At 45.1% G+C, this 17,977-nt stretch overlaps 2 protein-coding genes across 6 annotated transcripts in view; one reads left to right on the forward strand and one right to left on the reverse strand.

Moving 5' to 3' along the window:
* Nucleotides 1-17,977, forward strand: part of ENTHD1 (ENTH domain containing 1) — a 1,583,016-nt gene that overhangs the window by 20,745 nt on the left and 1,544,294 nt on the right. The window lies entirely within an intron of this gene.
* LOC144764043 (uncharacterized) overlaps nt 1,463-17,977 on the reverse strand; it is a 103,418-nt gene continuing 86,903 nt past the window's right edge. The window contains exons 3-4 of the mRNA XM_078650194.1: nt 4,545-4,659; nt 1,463-3,360 (exon numbers count right to left, since the gene is read on the reverse strand). Coding sequence (XP_078506320.1) covers nt 3,237-3,360; nt 4,545-4,659 — 239 coding nt within the window. The 3' untranslated portion in view covers nt 1,463-3,236. The remainder of the gene's footprint in view (nt 3,361-4,544; nt 4,660-17,977) is intronic.

A 17,977-nucleotide genomic window follows, 5' to 3' on the forward strand; every position in this document is an offset into this window, starting at 1 on the left:
CAAAAGCTACCAGTATGGAGTTAGCATATTTTTCTGCAAGTTTACTAATTCTTGGCAGCAGAGTAATGGGGCAATAATTAGCCCAGTCCTCAGTATCTAAATTGGACTTTTTCAGAAGAACTTTGACTCTTGCTTGCTTCCAGAGAAGCAGGACCTGCCCCATTACAAGGGAGGAATTTATTACGTCCAAGATAACTGAAGAGATGATTTCTGAGACCACATTGAGAGTGGACGGAGGTGCGGGGTCTGCCGGAGATCCCGATATAAGCTCCCTCAAAAGTTTCTGCAGGGACGGTAGGGTCAGTGGAGCAAATTCCTCCAGCCTGACTTGTTGAGTAGGCGATGGTATATTTATGTCCAGATTTGTTTGTTGGAACATAGAATAGATGTTGTAGACTTTTGTAGAGAAGAAATTTGCTATTTAATCACAACGCGTTTGAGCATGAACAGATTCAATAGGAGGGTAAGTGAGCAGGTGTGTGAGTAACTCAATGGGTGATTGACTCAATATGTGAGTGGTTGTATGAGTGGATATGTCAGTGGCTGTATCAGTGAGTGAGTCTGGTTAGCGAGCTGAAAAGAGTATATAACGGGGTTTATTACGTATAATAATTTGAAGGTGGTGGATACATTGTAAATGAAAGTTATAATATAACTTTTGAATGTTAAAAGTTTATGTAGTGAAAACTTTGTTTGTATGGAGAAAATAGGTTTTCCTTACTATACCTAAGCTTTAACTTTTGTTTTTTCATTGATTTTGGAGGCTTTTTTAAACATTTTTAATAAAAAAGTGTTTCAAATTGTAGAGTCCAGTGTTGCAAGTGGAGAGTTATGTGGAGTTCCGTACAGTACAGTGGAAGAGAGTGTTGAAAAGTCTATTGTTATAGACTGGATTACTGTGTATTGAAATCGGGTAGAGTGTAGTAGCGAATTGTACAGGGTAGTAAAGTGTTATATAGTGCAGTAGCATGGTGTCTAATATAGTCAAGTATTTTAAACTGGAGCAGTGAGTTGTAAAGGGGAATGGCATGTCAAACAGTAGAGTAGGGTGTTGTAGACTGTCAAAGACTGAAGTAGAGTCTTTTAGAGTAGAGTAGGGTGAAGTAGAGTGTTATAGAGTGAAGTATTGTCAAGAGGAGTGTCATACAGTGGAGGAGAGTGTCATAGAGTGCAGTGTCACATAGTGGAGTGGCGTATAGTAGAGAGGTGTGGCGTGTCGTTGGTTGTCATATAGTGTAGTACTTGTATTCCAGACATGCAATGCTGGATTCAACGGATATATAATTACAGGGGTTTTGTCCTACGGGACTAGGCTGGACACGTAAATTTAAGTAATACACAAGCGCCTAGTCTCGGATTTCCTGCTGTTTTTTAATTCTCAGCAAAATATGGGATTCAACGGAAACATCATAAGTCCTAACTGCGTGAAAGCACACGGTCCACCTGTTATATTCACTGGAATATAAGTAACATTACCACAAGAAAATAACCACCCTATAGGCAATTTAACATGCTTGACATGACTGGCAGCAGATACTACTTATTTATTTTATTTTATTTATTGATAAAGTTTTATATAGCGAGAACAAGATCCCGAAGGATAACAGAGCGCTTTACAATATGAATGGGAGGAATAAACTAAAATGCAGTATCAACATCCAAGCAGGTGAACGTATCCCTCTTAGGGTAAGAATTCGATCCTAAGGAATTGTTTAGCTTCCAATTTGAAAGCCTTAGTTGAAGATATTCTGCGTACTTCCGGTGGAAGAGAGTTCCAAATCTCTGGTGCAGCGCCGGAGAAGGCTTGGTTACAAGTTCTTTTTTTGTTCAGGATAAGTGGTTTCAGGAGGAAGGTAGTGGCACTTCTTGAGGCTCTAGAACCACAGGATAGTTCAAGTTTTTGCGCAAGGTATCTGGGAGTATTGAAGTGAAGGGCTTTGTGAGCCAGAACACCAATCTTTAACTTAATTCGAGCTTCGTAGGGTAGCCAATTGAGAGATTTTAGGACTGGAGATATATGATTGTATCTTTTGGTGCCTGTGAACAGTCTAGCCGCTGCGTTCAGAGTTGACCTTAGTGGAGCCAGGGGGAATTTGGGAAGGCCACAGAGAGTAGCGCAGCCGTAGTCAAGCCTCGACAAGACAAGCGCTTGGCCTACCTGCTTGAAATCCTTTAGTGGAAAGAAATGTTTGATATTTCTGAGTGACCTCAACAAATGGTTTTTTCAAGGCGAATCAGGGGGGCAGGATTCATTTTTGTAAAGCATTTTTAAAATGTCATCCATAACGTGGGTGAGAGCCGATTCAGTGGTGTGTCCCTTCCTGAAACCAGTTTGATGTTAGTCTAGAAGTTGATAGTTCTCTATGTGAGCGCAAAGTTGAAATTGGACACACTTTTCTAGAAGTTTCGCTAGGGTGGGGATGTTGGAAATGGGGTGGAAATTATTGAGATCAGATTTGTCAGCGTTAGGTTTTTTAAAAATAGGTGAACCCTGAGCTGCTTTTAGGTAACTGGGGATCGTGCCTTGTGAGAGAGAAGCATTTACTATTATTGTCCAGGTGGGGATGAGTACATTCTTGATTCCTTTGAAGATAGCCGGGGGCAACGGGTCGCTGAAGTGGTTGGAGGGGTTGATATTCTGAAGAATCTTGTGGTTGTCATTTTCACTAAAAGGGGTAAAGGAACCCCACGACGCCTTGTTCTTAGTGTTTTTGCTGGCCAGTTTGTCCTTATCAAAGGGGTCAAGGGGGGAGGGAGCACCTGATGGAGGCAATAGAGCCTTCTTAGAGGTGAGGTCAGCAGAGATGAGTATTGGTTTCTCCGATAAGAAAGCGGCAAGATCATCGCATGATATGACATATTATTATGTACATTTTCACAAAGGGTCTGTTGTTCTTAGGTCATCTTTGAATTCGTTTTTTCAAGTTTCATTTGAGCACATTTACCAATGTGAGCTGGATTGTAGGTTAAGTTGTAACAGACGTCACCTACAGTGACACTGTACATTATCACAAGAGTCAAATCATTCCAAGTATCGTCAGAAGCCTCTGGACAAAACCGGAGAACTCATAAGGTGATAGGTGAGTGCTCACATCATTTCCTTGATGACGGGGGTAGGTATATCTATTAGACATGTGGAAAGGTGCTCTTCATATTTGTCATTCAAAAGTATGACCTGTTGAGAACTAGCTGCATGAGGTACGTCAGCACATTGTCAGGTTGATTCAGCAAAGATGTCAGTGCATGCTGTCGGCTGGACACTTCGGATTTAGGGGCTCCCGGTCCCTTCTGGCCCCAGTCGAACACGAACAAACACAGTCCAGCGAGCGCAAGTAGAGCACAAACACGCCATGCTGTAATCTAGAAGAACAGAGAACAAACAAGTATTATTCATTCTCACAATTAGCATTTGTCAGCAGGCACATGTTCCCATTTCCCTTGCCCTGGTTTCATGATCAGCAGAAATGTATCTTTCCCTTTTGCAATCATTTCTGCATCTTCAGTGGACTATTTGGAGATTCAACCCACACCTTGGCCCCTGGGTTCTTGTCAGTGGAGCCAAACCCTTGTTCCCATTGCACGGTAAAAAGGGCTAGGGCAGTCCCCTTCTTGACTATTCCTCCGTACACTGGAATAATCACTATTTGAGCAATTCTGTCTCCAGTTTGAATTACCAAATCAGTGTCTCCACTGTTCAATAAGATGACCTTGATCTCGCCTTGATAGTCTGCATCAATCACCCCTTCCAACACTTGAATGCCTTTGAGAGCCAACCCAGATTGAGACTCAATCAATCTAAAATATCTCTTGGTTTGAATCTGTACAGTTTCAAAGCATGCAAATCAGGACCTGCACCTCTGGTGAGCCCGGTATGGAGCCAAAGTCCGGTAGTTGACTTTCAGTACAGAATAGCATTAGTAGCCACATGAGGCTAAATCTGCAAATCTGGGGTTAGCATCCACATCAAAGGGGTCTCTGCATCTGCCAAGGGTCTATTGTTCAATATTTGCAATGCTTCATTCAAATGATCTCTCCAATGTTTTAATGACCTGTCAGATAACTTTCTCAATTGGTCTTTCAACAATTTGTTCATGTGCTCTATCAAACCCAAAGCCTGTGGGTAGTACGGAATGTGAAAGACACACTCAATCTTGTGTAATGGTATAATGATCCTGCACCAATTTGTCTGTATAATGAGATCTGTTATCACTTTGGATCTAGAGTGGAATTTGATAGTACAGAATTAACAAGTCTAACATTTTCAATGTGTTCAATTGAGTACCATGTTTACATGGAAATGCTATCAATTAGCCAGAGTAGCCAGAGTAGGAATTCACCGATGTGCACACATATTGACATCCTCGACTATTCGGCATGGGCCCAATGTAATCAATCTGACGAATCTGTGCTGGTAATTTTCCTCTGCCTAGCTGACCTCCATCTGTGGGACTGGTATGTGCGGTGTATACTGACAAATAGGATATTGCATGATAACGGTTTTAATCAAATCAAGAGGAATGTGTCACCCTCTATTCTCTACCCACCTGTTAGTGCCTTTCTCTCCCAGGTATCCACTTTTTTGGTGTGCCCACTTAACCATTCCTACCAAACCAGAATCCTGCGTTGCCACCTCGGCCTCCAAGATTATAACCTTTTCATCTGTAGGGGAATAAAACCAATGGTCGACTGAATCAGTGGGACAATGGGCGTATACATGATACACAGTAATTGTGCTTTGCAGTCACATTTCCCAGATCTCTTGCCACAACTCCTTGCATCACACACATCATTTGAATGTATCATCCAGTTATGGGCATGCCATGTGGGAAGCCAAGTAGCTAACCCATCAGCAGTAGACCACAAATCTGCGTATATATATTTCACTTTCCTGGCAACATACACAGCACATAGTTCTGCAAACTGGCTACTCTTTCACTCTCCAGTGGTAATCAACATTTTCTTGGTCACAGGATTGTATGACACTGCCTTCCAATGCCTCTTAACCCCCAAATACCTGGCTGAGCCATCAGTAAACCACACATGTCTCTTGTCTTCTAAAGACAATGCTGCAAAGGGCTCTCCCCACTTCACAGGGGACTCATGTATCTCGGGTACATCAAATAACACCTCTGTATCTTCCACTGGGGCCTGCGACATCTGCTCATGCAACACTGCAGTGCCTCTGAGACCTACTCGGGTCCTGTCCTGTATGTACCATTTCCACTTGATTATGCCGGCCTCTTGCGCATGCACTATTCTGTGGGTCTTGGGGGAACTCATCACCCATTGCATTATAGAAATTTCAGGTCTCAAAATCACAGTGTGCCCTAGGGTCAACTGCTCACTATTCACCAGGGCCCAATAAGATGAAAGCAACTGTTTTTCAAAGGGAGTATACAGCTCTCACGCATCTGGTAACTTCTTTGCCCAAAATCTTAAAGGCACTCTCTTTTTTCCTTGCTTTTGTCACAAACTCCAATTAGCATACTGCCCTTGAACAGTGACATTCAGCTAAACATCCCCCTCTCGTACTGGCCATAAATCCAAACACGCTGTATAGCCTCTTTTGCTGATTCAAGTGCCATTTGTTGCTTCTCTCCCCATTCAAACTCATTTCTCTTTCATGTGACTTTGTACAAAGGGGCCAAAATCTGACTTAAGTGAGGGATATGCTGTCCCCAAAAACCAAACAATTAAATGAACCTCTGAGCTTCCTTCCTATTTTGTAGCACACAAATTATTAAATCTTTTGTCTCACTTGTGGCACCACCTCTCTGTGTCCCTGATGCCACTGGATACCCAAAAAGTTCACATTTTGATAGGGTCTCTGTACCTTTGTGGGATTTATCTCTCACCCTTTATTCTGCAAGTGTTCCACAATCCTGTCCAATTGAATTTGCACTTGTTCTTGTGTCTCTCCCTGTATCATCACGTCATCAATGTAATGGCAAAGCTGCCCCGCCGGAAATGACTGATACCTCATCCAAGTGTTGTGTCACCAGCCTGTGATAGATGGTAGGACTATGCAAGTACCCCATAGGGAGCTTTTGAAATGTGAACTGCCTACTGGCCCACAAAAAAGCAAATTGCTCCTGGTTCTCAGGGGCTATTGGTATAGAAAAGAAGGCATTACCAATATCAATAGTCGCATACCAGGTCGTTTCTGTATTTTCTCAATTAAGGTAATCGTATCTGGAACAGTTCAGTCAGGAGGAGTGTGTTTGTTCAATTCGCGATAATCAACTGGCATGCACCAACTTTTGTCACTTTTGTGCACAGGTCACATGGAGTTATACCAGGGGGTAGTGATTGAAATTACCACCTCTGCCTCTATCGAGTCTCGTATGGTCTCACTGATCTCCTCATGCCCCCCTGGAATTCTGTACTGTTTCATTTGAATTAACTTAGTAGCCTGGAGCCCCTTTACTGGACGAATCTTCAAATGACCCACCCTTACAGCGGCCATTGAAATGTACTTTTTTGATCCAAATTGATAGCACCCATCCTCCAAATACAGTAATTTCCCTCAAAATATTAATTCCAATAATATATTCGGAGAGGGGAACTATCAACACAGTGTACTCTCTTTTTGGTATTCGCCCTATTTTCATTTGGACTTTTGTTTGCCCAGCAGGTGTCTCTTTTCCGCCTAATCCTGTAATGGTGAAGTACAGTCCTTTAATTGTTTTCGGATTTCCATATATCAAAGTTGCCTCCGCTCCTGTGGCTACTAGGGCTCGGGTCTTCTGAACGTTACAATGTTTCCAAAAGATTTCTTTGTCAACATTGGGTCTATTATCTTTGAAAACCCATCTCTGTACCGGAGCTTGGCCTACTCCCTAATCTGCTTTCAATCTATCAACCTTTTCCCAAGTCAAATTCGGGTACTGCCTGTCATACTCTCGGGGGAACTCCACCTCCCTTCTGTTCTCACTAAGCCACTCATTGTCTGAGTCTCTCTCCCCCTTCAACTTCAGATGGGTAGTTCTCTCCCTCTCTTTTCCCTCTTCCTCCAACTCTAGCTTTCTTTGACTCACTTGCTTTTTGTCCTGTTCATTCACTTTCCTACTTCCTTCTTTCTTGTCCAACCCTAACTTCCGATACATCTCCCACAGACTCTTGGTTTCTATTCCATTTATCTGTTCTTTCTTCACTTTATCCCAACAAGGTCATGAACATATCTCTCCTGGACACCCCATTATTGTTTGTTCGGGTCGCAGACCTTGAGGCTCTTTCAGTCTTTATACAGTCTCCTAACTCCCCCAACTCACGAAATGCCTCAATGACCTGCGCCAAATTATTACCAGCCTGGTTAATTAAGAGGGTCATTATTATCGGTTTATAGGCTGGGGAGCTGAACTGATTATTTTATTTTCCTCTGATGCTGTCAACAGTCCATTCATCAACTTATGTGCTTTACCAGGAAAATAGCAGTTTTCATTACTTCCTCCTTAAGTCTCTGCATAGCATCTCTCAATGTGAACCAAGGTTTATCATTCACTGGCTAGTCTGACTCTGTTGGGTGCTTGTGGCTGCACCCGGCAACCGCTAATTGCAGCAGGCTGATTTAATTATATCACATCACTCAATCAATCAATCAATCAATCAGGGGGTTTATAGAGCGCGCTACTCACCCGTGAGGGTCTCAAGGCACTGGTGGGGGGGGGGGGGGTGCGGAGCAGCTCCGGATAAGTTGAAAAGCCAGGTCTTAAGGTTCCTCCTGGACGTGTGCAGGGTGGGGGAGCGTCTGATGTTCCACGTCTTGGTCGCGATGAAGGAGAAGGCTCTCCTGCCTCCTCTGTTTCTGCGGATGCAGGGGACCTCTGCCAGGGCGAGGTCGGCGGAGTGGAGGTTCCTCTTGGGTATGTGGAAGGATAATCTCTCATTGAGGTATTTGGGTCCGGAGTTGTTGAGAGATTTATAGGCGTGGGTGAGAAGTTTGAAGGTGATCCTCTTCTCGATGGGGAGCCACTGGAGGTCTTGTAGGTGTTGGGTCATGTGTCTGTGGCGTGGTGTCCCGCGGATGAGTCTGGCTGTGGCGTTCTGGATGGTTTGGAGTTTGTGTAGAAGGGTTCTGTTGATTCCGGTGAATAGGGTGTTGCCACAGTCCAGTCTGCTGGTTATGAGTGCGTGGGTGACGGTCTTTCTGCAGTCCGGGGGATCCATTTGAAGGTCTTGTGGAGGATGCGCAGGTAGTTGAAACTGTTGGAGGCAACGGCGTTGATCTGGCGGTTCATGGAGAGGGAGGGGTCGAGGATGATACTGAGGTTTTGTGCATGGTCTGTAGGTGTGGGTGGATTCCTGAGGGCTGTGGGCCACCAGGTGTTGCCCCAGGCAGAGGTGTAGGGTCCGAGGATGAGGACCTCGGTCTTCTCTGAGTTGAGCTTCAAGCAGTTGTCTTTCATCAAGGCTGCCACGTTCTTCATTCCTTCCTGGAAACTGAGTGTGGTGTCTTCGGGATTTTTCATGAGTGAGAGGATGAGCTGGGTGTTGTCGGCGTAGGATACGATGCTGAGCCCATGCTGTCTGACGATGGCGGCGAGGGGGGCCATGTAGCTGCTAAAGAGCGTGGGGCTAAGAAATGATCCGATGGTACTCCACAGTTGATGTCGGTGGGTTCGGAGAGGAAGGGAGGGAGCCTGGTCCTCTGAGTTTGACCGGAGAGAAAAGGTTGGATCCAGTCCAGGGAGGCTCCTTGTATTCCCGCGTCGTGGTGAGGGCCGCGGTGTGTCCCAGGTTGAATAGCATGCAGATGTCGTCGGTGGCGGCGAGGAGGTCGGTCTCGGTGCTGTGGTTGCTGCGGAATCCAGACTGGGAGGCGTCCAGGTGGCGTTCTCTTCTATGAAGGCAGTCCGTTGGGTGTTTGAGAGTCTCTCGCTGACTTTGGCCACGAAGGGGAGGAGAGAGATGGGCTGGTATATTTTCAGGTCTATAGGGTGGTCCATGGGCTTCTTGAGGGGGGGTTTAACCTCTGCCCGCTTCCAGACGTCTGGGAAGATGCCGGACCTGAAGGAGGCATTGAAGGTTCGTTGTAGTTGGGTGCGATGGCGGCGGCTGTCCTGTGGAATACGTGCGGTGGACAGGGGTCCATTGGCGCTCCTGAGTGTGTTTTTCTTCATGGTAGAGTGGATGTGTTTTGCGGTGGCGGGGTCCTAGGTCATGATGGTAGGCTTATTGGCGGTGTAGGGGGGTGGGGTGGTGTCTGGCGTCTGTTTGCTGAAGTTGTTGTAGAGGGCCTTGCTCTTCAGATGGAAGTAGGAGCTGAGCTTGTCGCAGAATTCCTGGGAAGGTGCAACGTCCATGGCTTCACAGGGGGGTTTTGCGAGCTGCTGTAAGACGTTGAACATTTCCTTGGCGTTGGTTGCGGTGGTCTGGAGTTTGTCTCTTATGAAGGCCCGTTTGGTGTCTCTTATGCGCTGGTGGTATTCCTTCAGGGCGTCCCTGTGGTTGTTCCGTGGTTCTGTAGTTTTCTGGTTTCGCCAGGTTTTCTTTAGGCGTCTGCAGGAGCGTCTGGTTTCTTGTAGTTCTGTGGTGAACCAGGCGGCCTTCAGAGGGCGTATTTTGGCCGGGTGGCGGAGGGGTGCGGGCTTGTCGGCGCAGCAGGAGATCCAGAGGTGCAGTTCCATGGCTGTGGCGTTGGTGTCGGTCGTGGCGCTGGGGGGGGTCTTGGAGGAGGGTGGTGTTGAGGTGTTCTTCCGTGACCTTGCTCCAGTTCCTTCATGGTGGGCGCGGGGGGCTTGGGTGCGGTGGTGGTGTTGAAGGTGAAGTGAACCCAGTGGTGGTCCGTCCGGAGGGGCTGGGTGGTGTGGCTGAAGCGGATGTTTATCCCTCCTGCGAAGATGGGTCGAGGGTGTGTCCAGCTCTGTGAGTGGGCTTGTTGACCAGCTGCTTCAGTCTGAGGTTGGCGAGGAGGGTGGTGGAGTCGGGGTCGTCGCTGTTGTCGAGGTGGAAGTTCAGATCCCCGAGTAGAATGTAGTCCGTGGAGGTGATGGCATGGGGTGAGGCGAGCTCAGCGATGGCGTTTGCGGACTGGGTGCGAGGTCCCGGTGGTCTGTAGATGAGGGTTCCGCATAGGGTGGTTCTGGGGCTGGTCTGGATCTGGAAATAGAGGTGTTCTGTGTTGTAGTGGACGTCGCTCGTGCTGGATGTGGAGAGTCGGAGGGGGGTCTTGAGTGCGATGGCGAGTTCTCCTCCTGGGCGGTGGGGGCGGTCCTTTCTCTGGATCTTGTAGCCGTCGGGGATGGCAGTGGCGATGTCGGTGCCGGAGGTGGCATTGGTCTAGGTTTCCGTGAAGAAGGCGACGTCGGGCGAGAAGGTGTCGATCAGATCCCAGATCTCTATGGCGTGTCGGTGAAGGGAGCGTACGTTGAGGGGAACGCAGGTTAGGGTTTTGGTGGTACGTGCATCAGGCTGGCCTTCGTGGTAGTGGTGGTTGTGTCGATGGTGAAGGATCTGCGGTAGAGTCTGCATGAGAATGGTCCGTGGGTGGTTTTAGGCGAGGATCTTTCGCAGTCTGTGTGTGGAGTGCGGCGGAGTTGTGTCGGCGGGGTCCCGGAGATCCAAGGTTCCTGGCGCTGGCTGCGGCCTTCAGCGCGCCAGCGGTGCGACCGCGCAGCGGTCGCCATTAAGTAGGGGAGGGACGTGCAGCTGGGAGGGTGGAGCGGGGGTGGGTAGCAGCGGGAAAAAAGCGATGGGAAATACGGCGAAAAAAACACAGAGGGACTACGGTACAATCTAAGCTAAGGGGGGCACAATCCGCATGCGGCTGACACCCAACAGAGGATACAGGTCTAATGGGGAAACAGCGTTAAAGGGCTACAGCGGAGGAAAGCAGGGGAAAAAGAATTAAAAAAATCAAGAATTACCGGTGCGGGACCTAGCAAGGGGAGGTCTCGAACCCTACCTGGGTGGGACCGTAGACCCGAGCACAGCAAGGCGGAGGTGCTGGGGGAAAAGCTGATCTCCGACCGAGGACCAGGGTTTTCCTGTATTGTTTCTGTACAGTAGGGTTAGTGCTAAGTGTACCAAACTTAACTGAGTCTCCGTGGTCCAACATCACCCCAGAGGCTCCCATATAAAAAAGTTGCGCAGTCCGCGTAAGCAAAGCACCCCCGGGTAACTGTCAGAATCTGTCTAGAATGTCATTAATATTTTGCTGAGTAAAATGCTCCAGGGAGTCCATCGCAACCCCCTGTGGACAATTTGGACTACCCTATATCTTCTGTCGAAATATGGGCTGTGTATGAACAACCTTCCGACTCAGCCTGGCTACTAGCTTGGGCACACTCTTCCCCAGAATCTGGAAATTCTCAAGAATCCCAAATATTCCTATCCCATGTTTCTGGGTCCCAGTCAAGTCCTACTTTTGCAATGGCTAAATGCACTTTTCTTTTATTAACCTTTTCCCTCCTTTTCTTGTAGTTATATTGCGTTACAAGTACAGTGGCTTTCTCAGCCACAGTCTGGTACGTTTCCAATTTATCCTGCAATAGGTTATTCTAACAAGTTAACATTGGGGAAGTATTCTTGGCTTCCACAGCTGTTTTTCCCATTTTCTTAGATTGCTGTTGTAAATGAACACATTTTTCATGCATTTTACAATAAGCGCATTAGAGGATCCAGCCTCTTCAGCCTAACATGCCAAGCTCTTTCCCTTTCTCAATAGGCACTTTCTGCAAACATGCGACAACTTCTGCTGGGTCCATTGAACCCATACATCCATTCCTGTTTTCACTTAGCCCAGCACAATAAGCCCACTTGTGCGCGCTCATTCCATAGGGGGCTACTTCCCACCCAGGTAACTCAGTTGGCATCTGGGAATCTGCCTTTGTCTTTTTGGAAAACATTTTCCCCCTTTAATTTCATAATCCTGCAAAGTACACCAAAATGTTTTGCTATTGACTTCAAACAACAGGAAAGCCAGCACTCTCAAGATGAGGCAAATGAGGCTGCTCCTTTAAATAACACACGTAGAAACAGAACTCAAACTCTCAAGATGAGGTAAGGAAACTGATTCACGTGCAGTCAAAATGAAACATGTGCATTTATTAATTCAACACTTTTAAAAAGAGGACTAAATATATTAGTCAATGCAGATTCCCAAATATTGACTGAAAGGAGTCAAATGTAGATAGCATGTGAACAAAGCAAGAAAACATATAAAATATTACACTCATGAAATATACACACAAAGTAAATAAAGAAAATATATCACCGAACGAAAATCTTTCAACATTCTGGCCAGCATGACTTGAAAGCTCTTGATCGGGTACCACTGAACATTTTCCCTTGACAAAGTGTCCACTCCACCGGTGAGCTACTGTCTGAGAGCCAAGATCCCCCACCTTTAGTACCTTTTACTCTGCCTGAGGAAAAGTGTCTAGAATCCTCTTCCCCATCCTTTTGTTACAAAAAACAGGCTGACCGTACTGGTCTGTGTTAGTGTCATCACAGAAGCTGGCCAGGCCTCCGTGTTTGGACTCCGAGACAGAGCTGTACATTCCACTAATTTCTCTGGCAAAAACAATCTCAACACTGTGAAAGATACTAAGCGCGCATCCCATACAACATGTTCCAACTTACTCTGCAGTGCAAAATAGTTAAAGAACAAAAACATCCCCTTCCCACCCTGCAACTGCGTGAGGGCACAGAAAATGGAGCCAGTTATACAAAATGGAGTTGATGGTCAATGTACTGTTCCTGATAGCATTACAGCGTATCATACATATGTATGTGAAATTTAACAGCAATGTAGATTATGGTGTGCAGAATAACATAAAACAGTGAATTTTGTTGCCTTGCATTTCTCCATATTTACATATCAACGCAGCGCCACGCATGCTGTCCTTGCATTCCTTTGCAAATCTGACTTAAGTATTGCATTGCCCATTCAACACCATGAGTGACACTGTGGGAATCACAATTCAATATACAGCTAGGCCTTGGTTATATTTTGCAGGTCAAACAAAACGGCAACCCAATAATCCCTTGTGAGCTTGGGTATCTAACTATAGTAAGGTAAACTGCTGACAAAGGAGTCATTCAAAGACATTTTTAAGATATGACAGGATTAGAATGCACAATCAGTGGCATTAAAAAATGGTATCATTCAGATAACGAAAAATTGAACCATGAATCCTTAGTAAAAAGAAACAGAGGCATGGAAGATGATTTAATCAGAAAGAGAAGGTATACACAAACTGAAAACGTTTGGGGTTCGATACAGATAATGTTCGTGTATACATTGACAATGCATTATCCTTATACAACTACGCCGTTCAGTGATTCCATCTGTCAGTGTATAAGCAACACACTCTCCAAGTGAGCAGTGTAGGTGTCTGTCTTTTGTTGAGACAAAATTTCCATGTTGATGGAGAAAATTGAACCAGCTAGATGGGCTTGTGATATTTTGGTCTCACTTGGTATCAACCCGTAAGACCATCCTCAGGACCAGTAAGATTTATGCAGAGATACATGGGTGACCCTACCGGAACTTCACAGCTGAAGAATACAGTATGAATCTAATCAGATTGGAGCTGAGAGCTGGCGTGTTCACATTCATGAGATTGATAACAAACATCGGAGGTATTTGATTTCAATATATTTATTTAACAAAAATATGTGTTATTTTAATCTCCATTGAGTCGAGGTTTTGAAGTTCTACCTACTGGTGGGATATTTATGCTTTTCATTGATAGCCATCTTTGTGGGTAACTGTACTGCCAGGGGCTTCGTAGCGTTTGACTCTGAGGAGATATGATTAATATGCAACTTAGGTACATTTGTGCAGTTTTATCAGCAATTGATTTGAAGTTGTTAGTGTCATTCTGCCACAATTTTGCTATTGTTATTTACACAAGGGAAGGTTTTGAGTAGCTCGTCAATTTTTGTGAGATCGGTTATTTTTTTTATTCATCCATGGATAGATTTGGGATCAAAGCAAACACAAAGAGATGATGGACGGAGCGCTGACATTTTTCAGACACTCACCCCCAGTCACAGATCTAGGTTGAATCCATCATCGTTCTATCACTCACTTTGCCACCCCAGTTCAGACCCAGCCATATGCAAATCAGTCTTGACCCTGCTCCTCATGGGAACAGTCCAACCTGAACTGCCAAGCCAGGTCTTCCCTGGACTGGAAACAAGCATCCTGGGACCGGTATCGGGGTAAAACCCATCATCAGCCAGGCTAGCTTGAATCCAGTGGCAAAGTGATCCAGGGACCCACGTCTCGGCATACCCTGCTAACCTAGGTAGAACAAAGAAAATGCAAGGAGATAATGGACAGAGCACTGAAACTTTTCAGGCACTCACCCCCAGTAATAGATCTGAGTTAAATCCATTATTGTTCTTTTGCTCACTTCGCCACCCCAGTTCAGACCCAGCCATATGCAAATCAGTCTTGGCCCTGTTCCTCATGGGGATAGTCCAGCCCGAACTACCAAGCCAGGTCTTTCCTGGACCAGAAACAAGCATTCTGGGACCAGTTTAGGATCATCATATCCAGTGTGAGAATATGTTTGTTTTAATGCTACAGTTGTTGGGAATATTGTATTAACAGTATATTTTGTTTCACATTTGTAATATTTGAATACTTTTATCCTGATTCACATTTTTTCCCTGTAAGCTCAATGAACTCATGGAAATTTAGGAGTAAGGTACAATAAAATGGGAGAAATTCACACTTATTGAAAAAAGCCATTGTGAATCAAACCCATGGTGTTTTATCATCCTTAAATACAATGGGTGGTTAGTATGTCAATTTTATGGACCATCAAGGTGTTATTTATCATTAGGGTACAAAAGGTTATATTCGTTCAGGAAATGTTTAATGTTTAACTTTCTTTCAAGATATTTCAGTGAATGATATACATTTCAGAGAGATTTGTGCCGTTTTATAAGTTGAAAGACTTTGCTATTTTAATATATTGTTAAAAAAGTATCTCTAAGAGATTTCTTATTCTTCTAACTAGGCATGAGGAAATACATGGTTTTATTTGTTTCGTGGCAATTTGGGGACTGTCAGAGAAGGCCGGCATGACTTGTGGAGTGGGGAGGCACCGTGGGCACAAGGTAGCTGCAAAAAAAAAATATAAAAAAAATATATATATATATATATATATATATAAATAAAATTACAACACTTACCTTGCTGCCGGTCAACCTGCCGCGTCTTTGCTCCTTGCTCCTGCTCTCGTCGTGGGACAGGAAGCCAGGCTCCCCTGTAATGCAGCCTGCATGGAGAAGGGGAGAGTGCGCATGACGGGTTTGGGCGGCCCGTGAGGGATGACCAAACAGTAACTGCACACCTACGAGGGGCAAACCTCTCCTCTCCTGCCATGCTCTGCGTGAGCAGAGTAACCTCACCCGCCTGCAAAGGAAGGAAACATAAAATGATAATAACTAAAAGTTATTATCATTTTATATTTCCTTTACACTGCTCAAAGCAGTGCGGCAACCCTCCTCCGCCATAGTGGAAGAGCTGCCACTGGGGATTGTTTCCGAGTGACACGGATATGCCAGTAAATGGTGTCATTTAATTGAGACTTGCAGTATTCAGAGATTTTTGTACAATGTTATAGTGTGGTCCTTTAAATATTTCCAAGTTGTTTGAGTTATTGATTTTAGGGCTATTTTAATTTTACCTGTTGGCTGGTGTTGTTTAGTTATCTTTATGGTGTATTCAACAATATGTAGGATATTTTCTGTAACTAATGGTGGTGAGTGATATTTGCAGTGTCTTTTGATAATTAAAGAAGATTTGTGTTTTAACTCCTTTCATCAAGATTTTTGGTGACTTCATTTCAGGGAGGTGGAGAGTTTTCTTACAGTTTGGGTGCAGTTTAACTAGATATTTTGTTGTATGCATTGTTATATCAGTTCAGTTGACAGTTGTTGCTTGTGGGATTTTGCACATGCTGCCTGTTTGCTCACCCCTACCCTAAACAATTATCCAAAAATGTTGTTACTGCACTGTTCTCTTCAGAAGTGTAGCACAAAAGTTTCTCTTTGAGGCATCTCTGTCCACAGTATGGCAGCATGTGATGATGTTTCAGAAATACAGGCTAACTTTAACCCAAAGTATTTATCTCTCGTGATTCCAGAGAAAAAATGATTCCATAGATAAGAGTAAAATTTTGGTTGGGAAATGTCTGTTTAAAAAAACACAGCGTTGGGCATTGTAGAATAAGCCTGCAAACTCAGGCCTGACTTGTTAGGTCTTGCCTCCATACATCTGTAGCCTGTCTGTTACTGAAAGATCTATTATGTACAATACCAATGCTTACAGTAGACTTGGGTCCAACCATTGCTTAGTGGATGTGGTTGCATGTGCGCATTGGGACAAGTGTACCTGTAAGAAGGTATACTGCATCAGGAAATAGTGCTCGTGGTTACGTGTACGCGTGGGGATATATGTTGGCCTGTGTACTGGTACCACATGTAAGAGTTGGCATGTGGAATTGTGTCACCAAGTTGAGAGGTATGGATGCCTGTGCAGAGTACAATACATTGGAGACAGCGTGTATGTGTGCGCACAGAGGTGTGTGTGTGTGTGTGCACTCGCAACGGACAACACATGGAAGACACTGGATTCCATTTTGGGAGACCCAGGGCATGATGGATGAGAAGTGAGAGGCAGAGGTTTCCTCAGACTGATTTTTGGATCGTTGCATTCCTGAGAGGTGAGTTGGGCACATATTTTTATTTATTTATTTATTTGAAGTTTATTGCACTTTCCATCACATATAAAGAAATACATTGGTGTCGCCTACAACCCCATCGGGCCGGCTATATGTACTCACATCAGAGAAAGTTGGTGTTAGTTGTACACAGCCCATCAGCCGACATCCAAATGACCGGCGGCGTGTTGTCAGATAAACCACAAATTGACGTCAGTGCCATACTCGCTAACATATTTGTCAGTAATCTTACATTTTCACATTTTTGATTAACAAAACTAACCTTATCAATATACTACCCAACTTATAAGTCTCCTCCCGCTACCAATACTCTGCATCACAGCATCCTCCCTCCCCGTTACCAATACTATACAGTTGTTCGCTCTATGTCCACACCTTCAGATTTATACATTACTCAGTGTCCGCTTCCGAGCCCGACGCGTCATGTTCTAGTAAATATGCACGCAGGAACCCCCAATAGTCTTTGGGCCTAGATCTGATTGGCAACTCCTCCTCGTATGTGTTGAGCGTGTCTCGGCAATAAACCATATCCTCAATCCAGTGCTTTACCTCTGGGGTTCTCCTGCTGTTCCAGTGGAGAGATACCCTTCTTTTGGCTAGTAGTAGCGCAACAGCACAGAATTTGCGCTTCAGAGCTCTAAGTTGTGGAACAACACCCAACAGACAAACTTTCGCCTCACACAGTATGGAAACTCCGAGGATTTCATTCAAAACTCGCACAACCTGTTCCCAGTATCCCGCCACTTTGCGACAGTGCCATGCTAGATGCATGAAGTCTGCATCGTCTTGGTGACACCTGCAACATTTTGAATCGTCTCTCAAGCCGTACTTATGCAGTCGCTGAGGTGTATGATACACTTGATGCAAATATTTATAATGAATTATTTTCAAGTTACCGTTTGGTGTCAACATGCCAGTAAGCATGCAAGAGGAATCCCATTCTTCGTCAGTTAGAGGTTCAACCAGTCCAGCTCTCCACTTGTCCCTAGCCTTGTTTGTGTTATCTCCTACCGCACCCTGTATGCTTGTGTATAGCTTGGATACTAGGTGAGATGCTGTGGGTGTAGTGAGGAGCAGTCGTAGGGGTTCAAGTGTTTTTGATTCTTCTGGGTGTGTAGGGTAATGTTCCCGAAGTGCCCTTTGCAGCCTGTAGTAATTAAAGCTGAAAAGCGGGGACGGGTTGCTGATGTACTGCAACTTGTCCAGGGTCTGGAATTCGCCATTTATATACAAGTCACCCAGTGTGTCCAAGCCAGCCCGCTTAAGCAGATCCA

The sequence above is a fragment of the Lissotriton helveticus genome, chromosome 1_1 (assembly GCF_964261635.1).
Source record: "Lissotriton helveticus chromosome 1_1, aLisHel1.1, whole genome shotgun sequence".
In the NCBI taxonomy this organism is placed as follows: domain Eukaryota; kingdom Metazoa; phylum Chordata; class Amphibia; order Caudata; family Salamandridae; genus Lissotriton; species Lissotriton helveticus.